This window comes from Centruroides vittatus, unplaced genomic scaffold, assembly GCF_030686945.1.
Source record: "Centruroides vittatus isolate TY-2023 unplaced genomic scaffold, ASM3068694v2 contig_879, whole genome shotgun sequence".
Classification (NCBI taxonomy): Eukaryota; Metazoa; Arthropoda; class Arachnida; order Scorpiones; family Buthidae; genus Centruroides; species Centruroides vittatus.
This window is the reverse complement of record NW_027122571.1, coordinates 2,505,397-2,520,925: the sequence shown is the minus strand read 5'-3', so window position 1 is coordinate 2,520,925 and position 15,529 is coordinate 2,505,397. Positions and strand designations below refer to the sequence as shown.

General features: G+C 25.5%; 1 protein-coding gene across 1 annotated transcript in view; it reads left to right on the top strand.

The window, feature by feature from the left end:
* Positions 1–416: 416 nt before the first annotated feature.
* LOC136983255 (neuroligin-4, Y-linked-like) overlaps positions 417–15,529 on the top strand; it is a 117,494-nt gene continuing 102,381 nt past the window's right edge. The window contains exon 1 of the mRNA XM_067279960.1: positions 417–1,314. Within this exon, the coding sequence (XP_067136061.1) occupies positions 903–1,314 (412 nt within the window). The 5' untranslated portion in view covers positions 417–902. The remainder of the gene's footprint in view (positions 1,315–15,529) is intronic.

Here is a 15,529-nt window from a genome sequence, read left to right as displayed (position 1 = left end):
TGCAAAATGTAAAATCATTAAGGAACTACAAGAAAAAATAAAATTACAAATCCTTGGAGATATATTAACATTGTGGATTCTTCCTTAAATACATCGTCGGTAATGGATAAAAAGAAGAAGGAAGCTTTTAAAGAATTTATAAAATATGGACTAATCTATTTCCTATGTTAATGGTTATCATTTTAGTAATATATTTGCATTTTTAAAATGTAACTTGTTCATTCAGTCTCGCTGGGAGAGTATCGCTTTGGCGATATTCTTCAGAATGTGACGATTATCTCGTAAACATAGACTTCGCTACAAGCAAGTTCCCACCGAAGGAGGAATGGAATCGACTCTGTGCACTGGGCATGCTCTCTCTACTCAACATACCACATCTAGTCACTGTCGTACCGTTAGAAGCAGGCTGTTGAGAGTAGGATATAGACACGTGTGCCGCAGTATAGTGGTTCTACAGGTGGCACTATATCGTTAAAGGACTTTACTACTATTTGTGACGGAGTAAGGTATGTGTTTAATCTCGTTTCAGACTGTTTGCTTCACTACCTTTATATAATCGAAATCAAAGGCATTTACACTCACCTGCTTTAGGAATTTCTTCTCATCACTCAAATCAATAATTTTGCTAAAGTGATAGTAACGAACAGTGGATTTTAAGTTCTAAAATATTCGATTTTATCAAACTTGCTATTTAGAGTTTTTCTCTTTCTCATCTTCTCTCACCTCTTCTGAATGTCAAATTGAACAAGATGCAACTCATTAGATGCGAGTTAAGTATGGACGCATCGATACGGAAAGATTGGGGTAGTCAAGTACATCCTAGCTAATTACCAAACTTACGCACTTTACCTTAACGATCTGGACGTACTTCTTGACATGAATGGGTAGTTAAGATCGACGACATGCAACTTTACACTCTTTCCATTATTCTTCTTATTGGGACTTCAGTCTCCGGTCGACAATCGCTGTCTCGCGTTATTAATACGAAATATGGTGCTCTTCAGGGTATTCTACGAACACTTCCGAACAGACATCTTCAACCTGTAGAAATATACTTAGGTGTGCCCTATGCTAGTGCCCCTGTGGGATCTTTGAGATTCATGCCTCCGGTGACACCATCTCATTGGAGATCTGTAAGAACGGCAAATAGATTTGGTCCTGTTTGCCCCCAGAGATACCCTGATATAAAGAATGAGACAGAAGCGTTGAAACGAATGCCTACAGGAAGATTAGAATATCTCAAAAGACTACTACCTTATCTAAGGAATCAAAGCGAGGATTGCCTTTATCTTAATATTTATGCTCCTGCAAACGGTGAGTAAATTTGAAAATATTCATTAGGTTTAAGCAATAAATTATATAATTTAAAAAACATTAAACTTATATTCTTTACAAGTAGAAAATTTAATTTTAGATTTAATTACATATATTTTTATTATATTTTTTAAGTTCATATCAATTTTATTTCTAAAATACTTATACTTTTTTTTATTATATTTATATATTTTATTATATCTTTCTTTTTTTTCCGTTTCCAAAATTTACACTCTATTTACCTTATTCATTGATTTTTCTTTTTAAATGACTTTTCATTTTCTCAATAACTTTAATATTCCTCTCGTAATATTTATATATTCTTTTATTTTCGTCTTTCCTTTCTTATAAATTTCTTTTTGTAAAATTGTAATTTTTAGTGAATTTCTAGTTTCATTTATATACGTATTTACAAAAGTAAACACATTTATTATTTATGTTTTCAATTTTGAAAATATATTACTTGCACAATTTAAAATTTATGGTTTGTGACAAACAACAGAATGAAATTTATTCCTGGTGTAAAACAAATTTATTTCTAAGCAGAGAATTAATACGAAGTCTGATAGAAACTTTCAAAATCGATATAATATTTAATTCTTTATATAAAATATTATATAAACTGGAAATTTAAATGGGATTTTCTCGCTAAGACACTCTTCATAATGACTCCTGATCATCACCAGTAATAACTCTCCATCTCTGACGTCATTTTGATGTCAAAGTTTATCTAATCTCTTGCATGAAACGTCCTCGTGATTTTCTCCAGTAAAATTTGAACGACAGGAAGCAATTAAGAAACAATTACACTTGTAATCTACCGTTAATTCTAGTGGATTTAGTTCAATGTTCCATGTTGGCGCCACTACAGTTAGTAGAAGCAAAACAACTTTTCCTCCTTTAGCTTAATCCTTTTGGTCAGTTTGTGGCACGAGAAAGCATCATTAAAAGAATGTTCGCTTTTCTTAAATATATGAGAAAATATTTTAGCATAAAATTGCGTAATCGGATGTAAATTTACACGCTAAAAATTGATTAACTATATATAAATTTCTTTTTTTAATAAAACAAGATTTACTTAAAACGCTTAGCACATAACTCAGCAGTATAAGAAATCTGTAAATGTCGTCTTAAAAACAAATATATTAATTAGAAATTGAGAGGAAACTAAATTTATAGAAATGATAATGATTTATTATATATTATAGACCTATTTTGTCTCCAATAACTTTAAAGTGGAAAACTGCATATGAGCTTCCTATGTTCTCGTTTAATTAAACTCAATGAGGGTTATTAATTTAAATTGTGATTATCTTCACTTTGGGAATATTCCCTAATGTGAGCTATTTTACAAAAGCCAATTCTAGCCGCATTTTAACTTAAACAATACATATTTTCTTCTTTAAATTATATACACTATATTTTTATAATTTAGTTAGTAATTTAAATACACGTTTCAATTATTATATAAATAATCGACAAATTTATCGAAACGAAAACTTTAGAATTATTTAAATTAAATATTTAAAGTAAAATTTTAATATACGAAAAATAATCCTCTGTTTTCCATCGATGAAGTTTAATTTGTTTTTCAAGCCTTTAATGTCACCCGGCGATCAGTACATTTTCCTCTAATGGCGAAAATAAGATTTCTTTCTGATACTGTCATTTTACAATTAAACTTCTTTTCATAAAATTTTTTCATTAGTTACAGTAATTTAAAATACCCTTTTGTACATAAATTAATAAAAATTATTTTAATTGCGTAATAAATTAAAACATCACATTTTTAAATTCAAAAATATTTAAATAAATGTTTAATATTACACTTTCTTTAAAAAAAAATTAAATTAAAATAAAATTAGAATCTACCTTGACATTTAATAATTTAATAACATAATAGAACGGTATTTGCTGCAATGGATAAACATTGCTTTTGGTACATACAATGTGTTAAAGCTAACAAACGCAATCCCAATTTTCCTTCAGGCTAATCACGATTATATTCTCCACAATTATAATGCATAATATGCAAACATTTGTTTAGTATTTCTAATACTATGATATAATAAATCTTTATATCATTATTATTATATATTTTTAATAAAATAAATGATTAAAATTCAATTAAGCGTTTAAAATCGTATTAAGTCTACTATTAAAAATCTTATTTTTTAATTGAAAAACGTTAATGTATTTAAGCAAAACAGACATTAAAGTGAAAAGACATTTTTGTTTTTTTCAATATTTTGCAGTGAAAAATCGCTTATTTTTCTTAATCCTCTAAACTTCGATTTACCTAAAAGGGTATTACCAGAAACTTAAAATATATCTCGAAGTTTTTTTCCGACAATAGACAGACAGACTCATTCTTTAACCGGTTACTTTATTAATGGATGTGTTGATATAAAGTATTTCTCAGATAATATAAGATGAAAGTATAATTTAACATCTTAAACAAAGACATGTTTCTATATAACCTTTAATACACTTAAATTCTCATTAAAATTAACTTTTGTAAAAATTAATTGTATGTACTGTACGTATATTTAATGATAAAATTTTAAAATATTCATTAGAAAATTGTTATAATAATTTTCGAATTAAATTACATATACAAATATATAACTTTAAACTTAAAATAATTATACAAATTTTCGAAATTTATAATGATATTTTACACCTAATGCAATGCTATTTAAGATGCAGCATTATCGTATTAAATATCACTTAATCAAAATTTTATGTTCGGCTACGCGATGAGTTATCCATTTTATAGCCTATAGGCTTGTATACTTTGCTTGAAGCATATGATAGCTGCATATAAGAGGCTTATAGCTTATCAATCAGAAACAGCCTTATAAGTTATAGTTTATTGCCATATGTCGCTTTATATATCGCTTATAAGAGGCTTTATCCTCTTCAGCCTATGTTCTCTGCAAGATATTGATATTAGCCTTAAAAGCCTTATGGGGATTTAGTGGTATAGTTTATTCGCTTTCTATATGTCGAATTATATTTGAAAATACGATTAGATTATACTTTTATTGTCGTTTTATGAATGTGTTCATCAAAATGACAGATATGAATTTATAAAATGTCGCAAAATCAAATTTTTTCTGAATTTTTTTATTCCGATTTTATTATAATAATACATTTTTCATGGCGCATTTTGAATATAATTTGGCTTCAAATTAGATTATGCATTTTTTTTTACAAATTAATCAACAAATTTTATAATAATACATAAATATGCATATTTATTCTATCTTTGTACACATATAAAGAATATTTATGGGATTTATAACAGTAATTAATTGCGTGCGTTTATTAGAATAATTAATTAATTTATACAGAGCATAATGAGACTAATGAGCGAAAACAACATGATCTTGTTATAGTAATGAATATTTATCTAAGATATTTATAAAGCAAAATTACAGAGCGAAAGAAGACCAGATAACGTGAATACTGAATGCAAGATATTGTTTCTTAAATGTAATTTTCTTAGATTGAAGAAAGAATGTCTATCTATATCCCTTACATTTCAGGCTTATAATATAGTAAAGTAACATTAATCATTATCAAAACGGCTTTGATATTTCTTCTCTTTTTTGTTTTTATAAGCTGCTTGCTTACATGTACTCATTATTTTCTATCTAGATGCATCATAAATAAGAGAAAATATCTGTAAATATTTTAATAATATATGAATTAGCTACGTTTTAAAATATTCGTTGTTAAATTAATTTATATATAATGATTTAAAATAATATATACAAGTTAATTAAAATAATAAGAAATATTTTAAAAGTTACGTTTATTTTATTCTTTAAATTTAATGTCAAATTTATTTATTCTTATTGAAAATTTTTATTCTTAATTTTATTTAAATATTATTAAAAAAAAATAAATTTTACAATTTGAAAAAATTTTTGTTGATTATTTACATATTCAGATATTCTAAGGCAATATTCCGTTTAATTTTTTAATTATTTCATTTATTTTTAATAAAAATTATTAAATTAATATCTAAATTATTATTATTATTATTATATATTATTTATATCTTTAAAATAATTGAATTTTTTTAATATAAATTTTACTTAGATTTATAATAATCTAATTTCTTATTTAAATTACATGGTAAAAATGATAGCAAATGAAAATATTTGCTACATTATTATTTTTTCTTTTTTAAAAGTAAAAACTTTATTGGGCTAAGAAGCTGTTGACCTTCACACAAAATTTGAACTCGACTAAGCATCTATTTCGAACTTATCGATCCTTGAATTGGATAGACAACGGAGAAGGATCGGTTGCTGCCCTTTTTCCTTAGGCTAATTCTTAAGACTCGTGTTAGACAATATAAATGGAAAATTTGATCTAGATAGAAAGTCATTCATAATAAAACTAATTTGGTAGATGATTTAGTAAATTTTGTAGACACTTATTATAGACTGTAGATTTTAAGTTAACTAAAGACTTTATTTGACAACATACAAAGTGAATTCTATTTAAATTTGAACATTGTGAAATGAGGTGAAAGAATAGTTAAAATTTTGTTTTACTAAAATAGATTATAAAATAACATCTTTTTAGTAGAAAACACATTACACACATTATTGAACTCAATTCAATATTTGTTATCTTACATATTATTTAATTTAAAGTTTTAATGTGACATTATATAAATTCTAATATAAAACCTCGCCATTGGAGTAAATTAAACAGTTTTTTAAAAAATTATATTAAGTTTTGCCTTATTTTAAAGATTGACTGGAATTGTTGGCCTGAAAGTTGATTAGTTAGAATTGAAAATATAAATGTATATAGCCTTAAAAATAATCCCGATATTTAATTTTTATTATTTAGTTAAAGTAAGATGAAAGATCAATCTCTTATTAAAATAAAAATATATTTTTTTTACTTATAATCTTATTTAATGAGCAATTGATTTTTATAAAAATTATTTTACATGAAATTAATTGAATTTCTGTACAGCATAAAAAGTAGGGATTATTTATTAAATGAAGGAGAAGTCCCAGTAACTGCTTATCATATGTCATGATAAATAATTTTTAAAGTGATCTATGGGAATTTTTATTATTAAATTGGTTTAATAGTTTTGTTTACTTCTTAAAAGACTTCAAAACCATTCAATATATAAAAACCAAAAAAAAATTCTTAGATGTATTTTCTCTATAGTTGAAACAATGAGTTGATTTAGTGAACGAATTTCAAACGTGATTACTATTTCCAGTTAAAACTACCTCTTTTTATTTATTCTAGTTTCAATATAAAGAAGATAACAATATAAAAATTTTTAAATAAAATTTAAAGAAATGATGTAATATTATAACTCATTATAGTTTGTAACGTTGACGTTTAATTCTTATTTCCTTCTAAAGGATTTTTAATTTTTACATTTATTCTTAATTAATCTATACTGGTTTATTACTATCTTATCTATACTAGTTTATTATTATTATAGTGTTATCAAACTTTGTTAAATATTAGAGTAAAATTTATAGATTATATGAAAGACTAAATGATCTAAATTTATCAATACATGTTGCATTTGTTGTAATTTAATTTAATAAACATAAATTTTCGTATTCATTTGTATCATTTAAAGTCATTTCATTTCTTTTAAATCCTATTTCTGCCTTTTCTAGTTTATTTCGTACTTGAGCTAATGAATAGTGATTTTATGTTTGTTTAATTGAAATAATGTCGTCATATAAGTACTAAATAAAACTGACATTTTACATTATTAAATTATTTTCTATTTCTTCTATTTCTATTTTTATGAATTGTTACACTGTTTCTGCATTCTTTTAGTAAAACTTCACTTCTTGTAAAACATCTACTTGCCTTGTAAAATCTTTTTTATTTTACATCCTAATATATTTTATACGCTTCATTCTTCTACAATATGCATTTCAGGCTGTATTTGGCACATCTTCAGTTGCATCCTAATAATAAATGTCTTTTTTAAATTACAATTTTAAAATTATACCATTACACACAGCTTTCTATCGAAATTTAAGAGAATTAATACCTACAGAATAAATTATTAAGGAAATATCGCAGTTTTTAAGAATGTAGCAATAATTATAGGATGATATATATATAATAGAGTGATGCAGTTATAATGCCATTGTATCTGGTTTATTTTTACAGGAACGATTGTAAATTAAGTTTATAAAATAACAATTTATGCCACTATTATTTTTTGTACCGATTTGGAAACATTAGAAAATTTATTTTATTTTTAACAGCATTTAATGAACGAGTTTTCCTATGGTCTATATACATAAAAATGTCGCCATTTGTTCTAAGCTAAGATTTCTTTTTTATTTTTGCTTTGATGGTATAATTAATCGTTGTTTTGAATGTAATAATGAACAATTAATTGTTAAATCTATTAGGTAATATATTATAATAAATGTAAGTTTACTTAGCATCATATATTAAAGTAAATTTAGATCACAAAAAACAGTTCATTTATCTTTAGTTACAAAAATCAATCTTGTAATCGATTATTGGTAATTTGAAGTTTAAAAGATCATAAACCATACGTAAGATCATAATTTGTCATTAAAATTGTTATCTGCTACTTACATTTTGCATATATAGAAATTTTAAAAGGGATACATGCAACATGGAGTAAGTACTCATGAAATATGATGGCAGAGATTGCAATCTGACAGCACAATCAATATCTTACGCCATTCCTTGCATTCACAATGCCGGAAAGACAAAGTTAAGTTTTAAATCATTCCTTTTATTTCCTACGTTATTGTTCTCAGAATTTTCCACTGAATAATTTCTAAATTTTTCATGAAATTTTCCACTGTATAATCCCGAATTTCTCTACAGACATACTGCACTGATTTACGAACGTATGTGATGCACATAGTCGAAAAGCCTTGCTAGGTTTTTTGAGATGCAAAGCGATGTGAGTCGATTGCAATCAAACTTGGAATCGGATCATAAATTTTCGTTAGATGTTGCTTTATGGAGGAATATAACTTATTAATATAGTAAAATATCACAAAATTACATACTTCGAATCTGATAAACTGTTTGAAGTTTCTTGTATATTATATCATATATCTTCATATTTGAATCTGGAGTTATGTCGCTTGTCGAGTTTGAACAATTCTGTATAAATTTTCTTTTATCTGAATAATAAAAACAGCACGAAGTTTGCTGTAGATATCAAAGTTCAGATGTAGATAGAAGGAACAACATTAAATTTTTTCGTAATTTTTTTAAAATAACTGTTAAACGATAAATATGACTAAATTACTCGTATTACACGCGAAATTTTTATATGGATAACTTCATTCTGTATGTAAAATTGGACAAAATAAAAAATATATACTGTATATATTTTTATTTTTAGAAAATATTTGAATATAAATATATTAATGTTATTAAAATAAACCTAAATGTCAATATAAAACAAATTTATAATTAGTAAAATTACACGTGTTATTTTATTATTTTAAAACATTTTTAGTAAATTTATATTATTATATTTTAGCATAAAAATCGTGTTCCAGTTTTAACGATGATTTTCTTAATATATGATTAAGAAAAAATGTATTGATTGATTGAAAAAAGATTGAAATCTTTACTTTCCGTAAATTATTGACGTCAGTTTTAAACGTAAATCAGCAAAATATCCTACAGTTGATTTATGAAGATAATTAACTGAAATATTTTCTAATTTTAGAATTATTTTTTGTTTGATTATTTAAGATTTTTTGCAATTTTCTCATATTTTTCGACAAATTTTTAAATTAAAAATACATTTTATCCTGTTTACATTTGAAAAAAAATATGTGGTGTAAGATAATATAACAATAAAATATAGTTATTTATTTATTTTAATATAAAATAATCTGTTTTCACCTTTAAAATAGAGTGAATTTTTGATTAAGGACTTTCACATTTTAAAAAATTTGATTATTTTATTTATTCGATTTAACTTGGAAGAAATATGGGAAGAAATTTATTTCATTAATCAATAACATATATTAATCAATTATATGATAAAAAAAAGAAATAATTTTTTATATTTTTATTTATACAAAGTACAGTTTATGTAAAAAATATTTAAATTAGAATCAAATCCATATTTTAATATATGATTCACATCGACATTTATCCTCAGTTCGTTCAGAAATATTTTTTTTATTTTTTTATTTATGCAGGTAAACAATTTTAAAATAGTTATTTCACAAAAATATAATAAGAAAATAAAATGGAATTTAATAGATGGTATCAATTTAGTGATCTAAACTCTCATATCACGCTAGATTAATTCTCGTCACGTTATGACTCGTTACATCCAGTTCACGCTGCATCATTTTATCGAAGTCTCCTATTAAATTGGCATTGTAACGCCAATTTAATAGAAGGCTTCCATATTAACCTTACATACATCGACGAGAACAGAGCCTATTAATGTACCCTCTTTCCTAAAGTGGTAATAGAGCTTGTAATTATTTTAGTGTAACTTCTAGAGAACGTAAACAAATATTTGATTAATAAAATTGATGTAATTTTTACTTCACTTCAATTCTGACGAGTTTACGTTGCTCTAATTATTATTTATGATGGATATTAAAATAAGGGAAGATTACATTTTATTTAAAAAATTTTAATTTTATTAACGTTTATAATTATTTTAATACAAATCCCCGTTTTACGGCTGTTCTCTTCATAACTCCGCTTTTTCGACCTGTGTAAATTTTATATTTAAGCACTAATTGTAATTAAATAATCATTATATTTTACGTATTTTATTAGTATAAAATATAAATAAAAATATTTTGTGTGTGTAATATATTATTAGAACAAAACTAACTTTACAAATCAGTATTTTTTTTATTTCTTTTATTAATATTATTAAATTTATTAAAGTTATTTCCATGAATAAATCTTTATTTTAATTTAATTTAACATTATTATATATAATAGATTAAATAAGCTATAAAAAGAAATTAATATTTAAAATTTTTTCTAATTATGTCACATGTAAAAACATATTAATGTAATATTAATATTTATCGTATAATTAAAATTTAATAAAATTGAGGGCGAAACCAAGGAAACTTTTTTAACTTTCTAGTTGGAAATTACCTCATTTAATGTAAGATAAATTTAATAAAATATTAAGAAACTTCGTGATCACATAGAACACCACACTTAGCTATGAACAGAAGAGAGATCGTTTGCCAGACTAATTGATGAAGCTGAATATGCGGTATTTACCTGCGCTCTGAAAAATAAGTCGAAGATTATATTCGAACATTAGCTTAATAAAACAAGAACGCGATGTCTTAGGAATACAGTTTAACTCATAATTGGTGAAAATTGATGATATGACGTCACTTAATGAAATTAGTTTTCCATGAAAGTAATGAAACGGGATCAAAGTTGAAAGCTTTCTCCTTCCTTAAGGTATTGAGCAATTCTGACAGAAGTTTCCCAGGCATCACTTCGGAATATCTTAACAAGCTTGACATAATGTAAGAGATATGCGGTGTTTTCTTTTTTCTTTATTGGATGCTTTCTCTAATTCAATTGAGGATTAGAAATCAGTTGAGTATTAATCTCTTAAGCTTCGACTAAATTAGTTTGTATAAGTTTAAGTTTTAATGATTTTGTTCCTCTTACCTTCTCATAAACTTATTTAATTATGCAACTGTATGATTTTAAAACTAACTATCAGATTTTTAAAAAATAATATATATATATATATATATATATATATATATAATTTTTACTAAAGTTTTTATATGAAGTTATTTACACATTGTTTTAATAAAGATTTATCTATAAATTGGAATTAGGCTATTAATACTCTTGATAGGCAATTATCTAAGGAATTAGCCAGATAATCCAGCTTGAAGGAAAATGCTTGATAAATATGAGTGGAAAAGAGCTTTTACGAAATAATCAGGGAGATTATCTAGGTAATATGGCTTGTTAGATAAGCAATTATCAAAAACCTATTTTAGATTTAAGCTTAACATGCAAAAAATGATGAGTACTGTACATTCAAATGATCTTACAAAAGATTTGTAGAATCCTTAACATCGTTATCTTTTGATAAATCAACACAAATACATTGGATCGTTAGATTTCGTCGACAAGTAATATATTTTATCTTCCAACAGAGCGACAAAAGAATTTTGAATATAATTAGCTAATGAAATGAAACAAATGAATAATTCTTAACTTTTTAAATTATAATTTCGAACAATATTTCCTTCATAAATCAATTAATGGGAAGAAACTATTAAAATTTTCAATTATTACAAGAGATAAATTATTAGCTGAGAATATTAATGTTTGTAATTTTATCGTAACCGTTGTTCGTCCTGTAAAATCTATTGGGATGGAACTTTATTGGTTAATGCCCCACAGACTCATAATGTTAAGTGAAATATAAAGGGTCTCTAATACATAAAAGATTGTTACTGCTTCTCTTAAGCGTAATTTGATTAAGAGCACGATTAACAAGTAAATCTCTGTTTCTATGTTAAAAGTTATGGTGAGGAAAAATCACGATAGTGCCGTTGGGTAATTTTCTAGCTTTGATAAATTAAATTTTCCTTCGAGTTAAAATAAATTATAAAAACTTTAAATATTACTCATTTTAAATATTTTTCGAGAATATTAAAAAGGATTAAAAAAACTATTTTTTTAAAAATAATAAATAATTTAAATTATGAAATAATGTTTTCTTTTTTATTTCGAAATATATTTTATTGAGTTTTTGATATCAAAGGTTAAATTTTTTCTAAATTCTTATCAAATATTTGTCATAAAAAAAAATGAAATTCTTCTCGAGTTCAAAATTCTTAATGTATCTAGAGACCTATAAAATTTACTATGTATACAGTAGTTCGTCTTCTTTTTTTAAGAATAAAACTTTATATTTATAAACCTCTTTATTAAATTGCATATTTTTACGTTTCGTAGAATAATTTGAAATAAATTGCATTTACACACTAAAATGATTATTTATTCATTTATTAATTTGAAAATATTAACTCTGAAATTTCAATTAAAAAGCAGATAATTAGGCAGTTTTACTACATTCTAATTATTCTCTTTAATTTGAATATTCATCTTCCGTTTATTTCCCAAGCATTTTATAGATAAGATACAAAATCATCGATTTATATAATGTACAAAAGCTGTATAGATTTTTGATTGTTACAAAAACCATACAGATATAGTTTTCGGATATAGACATACAAAAAGTGTATAGATTTTTTATAAAACAGTTTAAAAATACATTTCAGAAAATTCTTTCTTTGTGTTTCGATATTCAAAAAATTCAAAAGTAGCCAATCATTTTTGTCCTTACCTGCCGCATCCGAAACAAAAAAAAAAGGACAACGTTTATTCGATTGAATAAGTTTGTTCAGAAACGTGTAGCGCCAAACCGAATAATCGGATTTTTTTGGTTTTTCTGATCGTTTCCAAGAAGCTTAGCTTCTTTTCTTGAGGCATTTTGACCGCACAGGTCTACTTCCAATGTACATGCTTACAATGAAAACCAGAAAAAACTCCCTGTCAATCAAAAGTTAAGCCAGTAGATCTTGTTGTACTGAATGTTATTTTTACGATCTTCCCCATTTCACGCTTTTCTAAAATAAAATTGTTTTAACACTCTTATTTTTATCATATCAATCTGACATTTGTATTTTGAACTCAGTAACAGAAAAATCATTTCTTGTTTTTTTTAAGTATTTCTTTTTCTCAATTTTGCTGTAGAAAATGCTTTTAGTTTGTTAAAACTTTCTAAAACAAATGTAGAAACAAAAAATCGCACTCTTAAATTCAATTAATTTAACGTTTGCAGTTTGTATTCAATCCTATTTCCTACTTGGAGAAAGAGTTTTGTGCCTTTGCTCTCAGGAATGATTGTTGGACCTTCTCAAGTTGATTGGTTACGTAAACAAGGACATTTTTACAGATATCTTCCGACTAAATCAATTAACGAGAGTCATTTCGTTTGTTGGGCTAAGGGTAAATCCTTTCCTATTGATTTGAGAAGTGATGGAAAACTTTACTTGCGCCATCTCTCTGAAGAAAGACAGCTAAGTCATCACAAGCCACCATCTTCCTCGTTACTCGGTTTCACATGTCTGGTCGAGGATTTCTAGACATCAATAATCGATCAATGAGGTAAATATATCGCTGGAGTGAGCGAGGTCACAAAAAATGGGAGTTTACTATTGAATGATGGTTTCCCAACAACACTAACGTTAAGTGAGCACAATTTTTCCTAAAAACTTTTCCTTAAACCGAGCTGTAATTTATTGTTGTACTTTTTTATTATATAGCAGATCTGTTTACTCTTTTCTTAGTGTTGATTTATATAAAAACTGATCCAGAGAGGAAAAAAAAACGTTGCACTTCACTTGGTTGAAATCATAGATTTGTTTTCTGGAGTGACTGTGAAAAAAAGCTTTGTTTTTTGTATCGAGATTCTTCTATACTTTTGTTCTGTTGTCCACTAGAAGTCAACACGTCTGGTGTCAAAGATGTCGCATCTGTCACCAGTAACTCGTATATGTCATACTTATGAGAATGTAGCATCGCTGCCGGGTTAATAGCACTGACAATTCTACTCGTGTAATATAGAATGAATATATAGCAAGTCACTGCTTGTTTTATCGATTCCATTATTAATTTTTATTAATTTTATTAATTAAAATATAATATGAAAGCTCCAAACTTTAACGTCGATTTTTATCAAATAAGTTTGCATTGTTTCTTTTCAAGTTGTGGCATGACAATTTTTAACATATCAGATCCAATTGCTTCACTTCAACGAATGTGGGCAAAATACGTACAGACAGAATGTCTGTATGCATGTCAGTGATTTTTAAACCAAAAACCTTACAATAGATGAAATTTGATGGAGTGTCTTAAGTAGATAAAAATCGATCTGCAAGTTAAATTTGATTTATTCACTTCTCCTCTTGTCTATTTCATTTTATAACCATTGAAAATATTAAGTTGTAACATTCAATTACTTTTATAAATTTAAAAGTATTTTAATTGCAAAAACTTTTAGGAAAATTAAATCTTAACGGTGAATTACAAGAAATGTTCATTTGATCACGTGGTGCAAATGAATTATTCATTTGGCTGATGTTAGTACTAGAAATCCATTTACAAAACACAATATTTGTTCAGCTATTACTTTTATTTATAACTATGTTTCTCTTACTGAATAGCTTTTCGAGATTTTTATCAGCATAAAAAGAAATATTTTCATGAATAAGATTTCATCAGTAACATTCAATCGTTGTTAAAAGACAACTGAACTTATTTGCAAAATGTGATCACTGTCACTATGGTGAATGGCATTTTATCTTTGTCAATATAAGTACTATGAGAAACCTTCTATCATTTTCAAAATCGCAACCGTAAGTAGTTTCTTATAAATTGATATTGTTGCTTCTCCGGGAATATATCGTTCATTGTTTAAAGATTTTTATTATTAAAGTGAACGTCATTTTAAAAATTTTATGCTATTAATTTACATTTATTAGGACTTATTCAAGTATTGCTTGTTTATTTATGACATTGCTTCTCATATAAAAATATCACTTAAAAACCTATGAAAGAAAAAATCGAGTAACTCTTGCTTAGAATGTTTATTTATTTTTAAATAACTCTTAAAGAATCTTTAATCTTTCTTAGAAATTCGTAAAATATATATTTAATATGTTAATTAGTACATACATGTGTAAATTAAATACATATGTAAGCCCATTTAAATAATCTTATAAATGTACAGTATTTCTAAAGTGTGAATATATTCACACTTCAGAAATTGAGCTAAACTCTTTTTAAATTTAAATATTTTAATTTATGAAGGTCAAGTACTACAAGGCTAATTTACGTTGCTGCAAAGGAATTTGTTTAGAAAGATACTTTGTTTTATAATATAGATTTTTCTTAAAGTTTTTCAGCAAACGTGAAGCCTTAAATTGATTATCTACAGGTCACTGCTACTCAAGGTAAACAACACAGTATGTCCTCAAGAAGGATTGCTGTAGTATCTTAGATTTAAATTTGAAATCCCCATATTTTTACCTGCCAGAATATTGTAAACTTTTTAAAAGAAAAGAAGGAAAACAAAAGGAATAATGAAAATTTTCTTGTC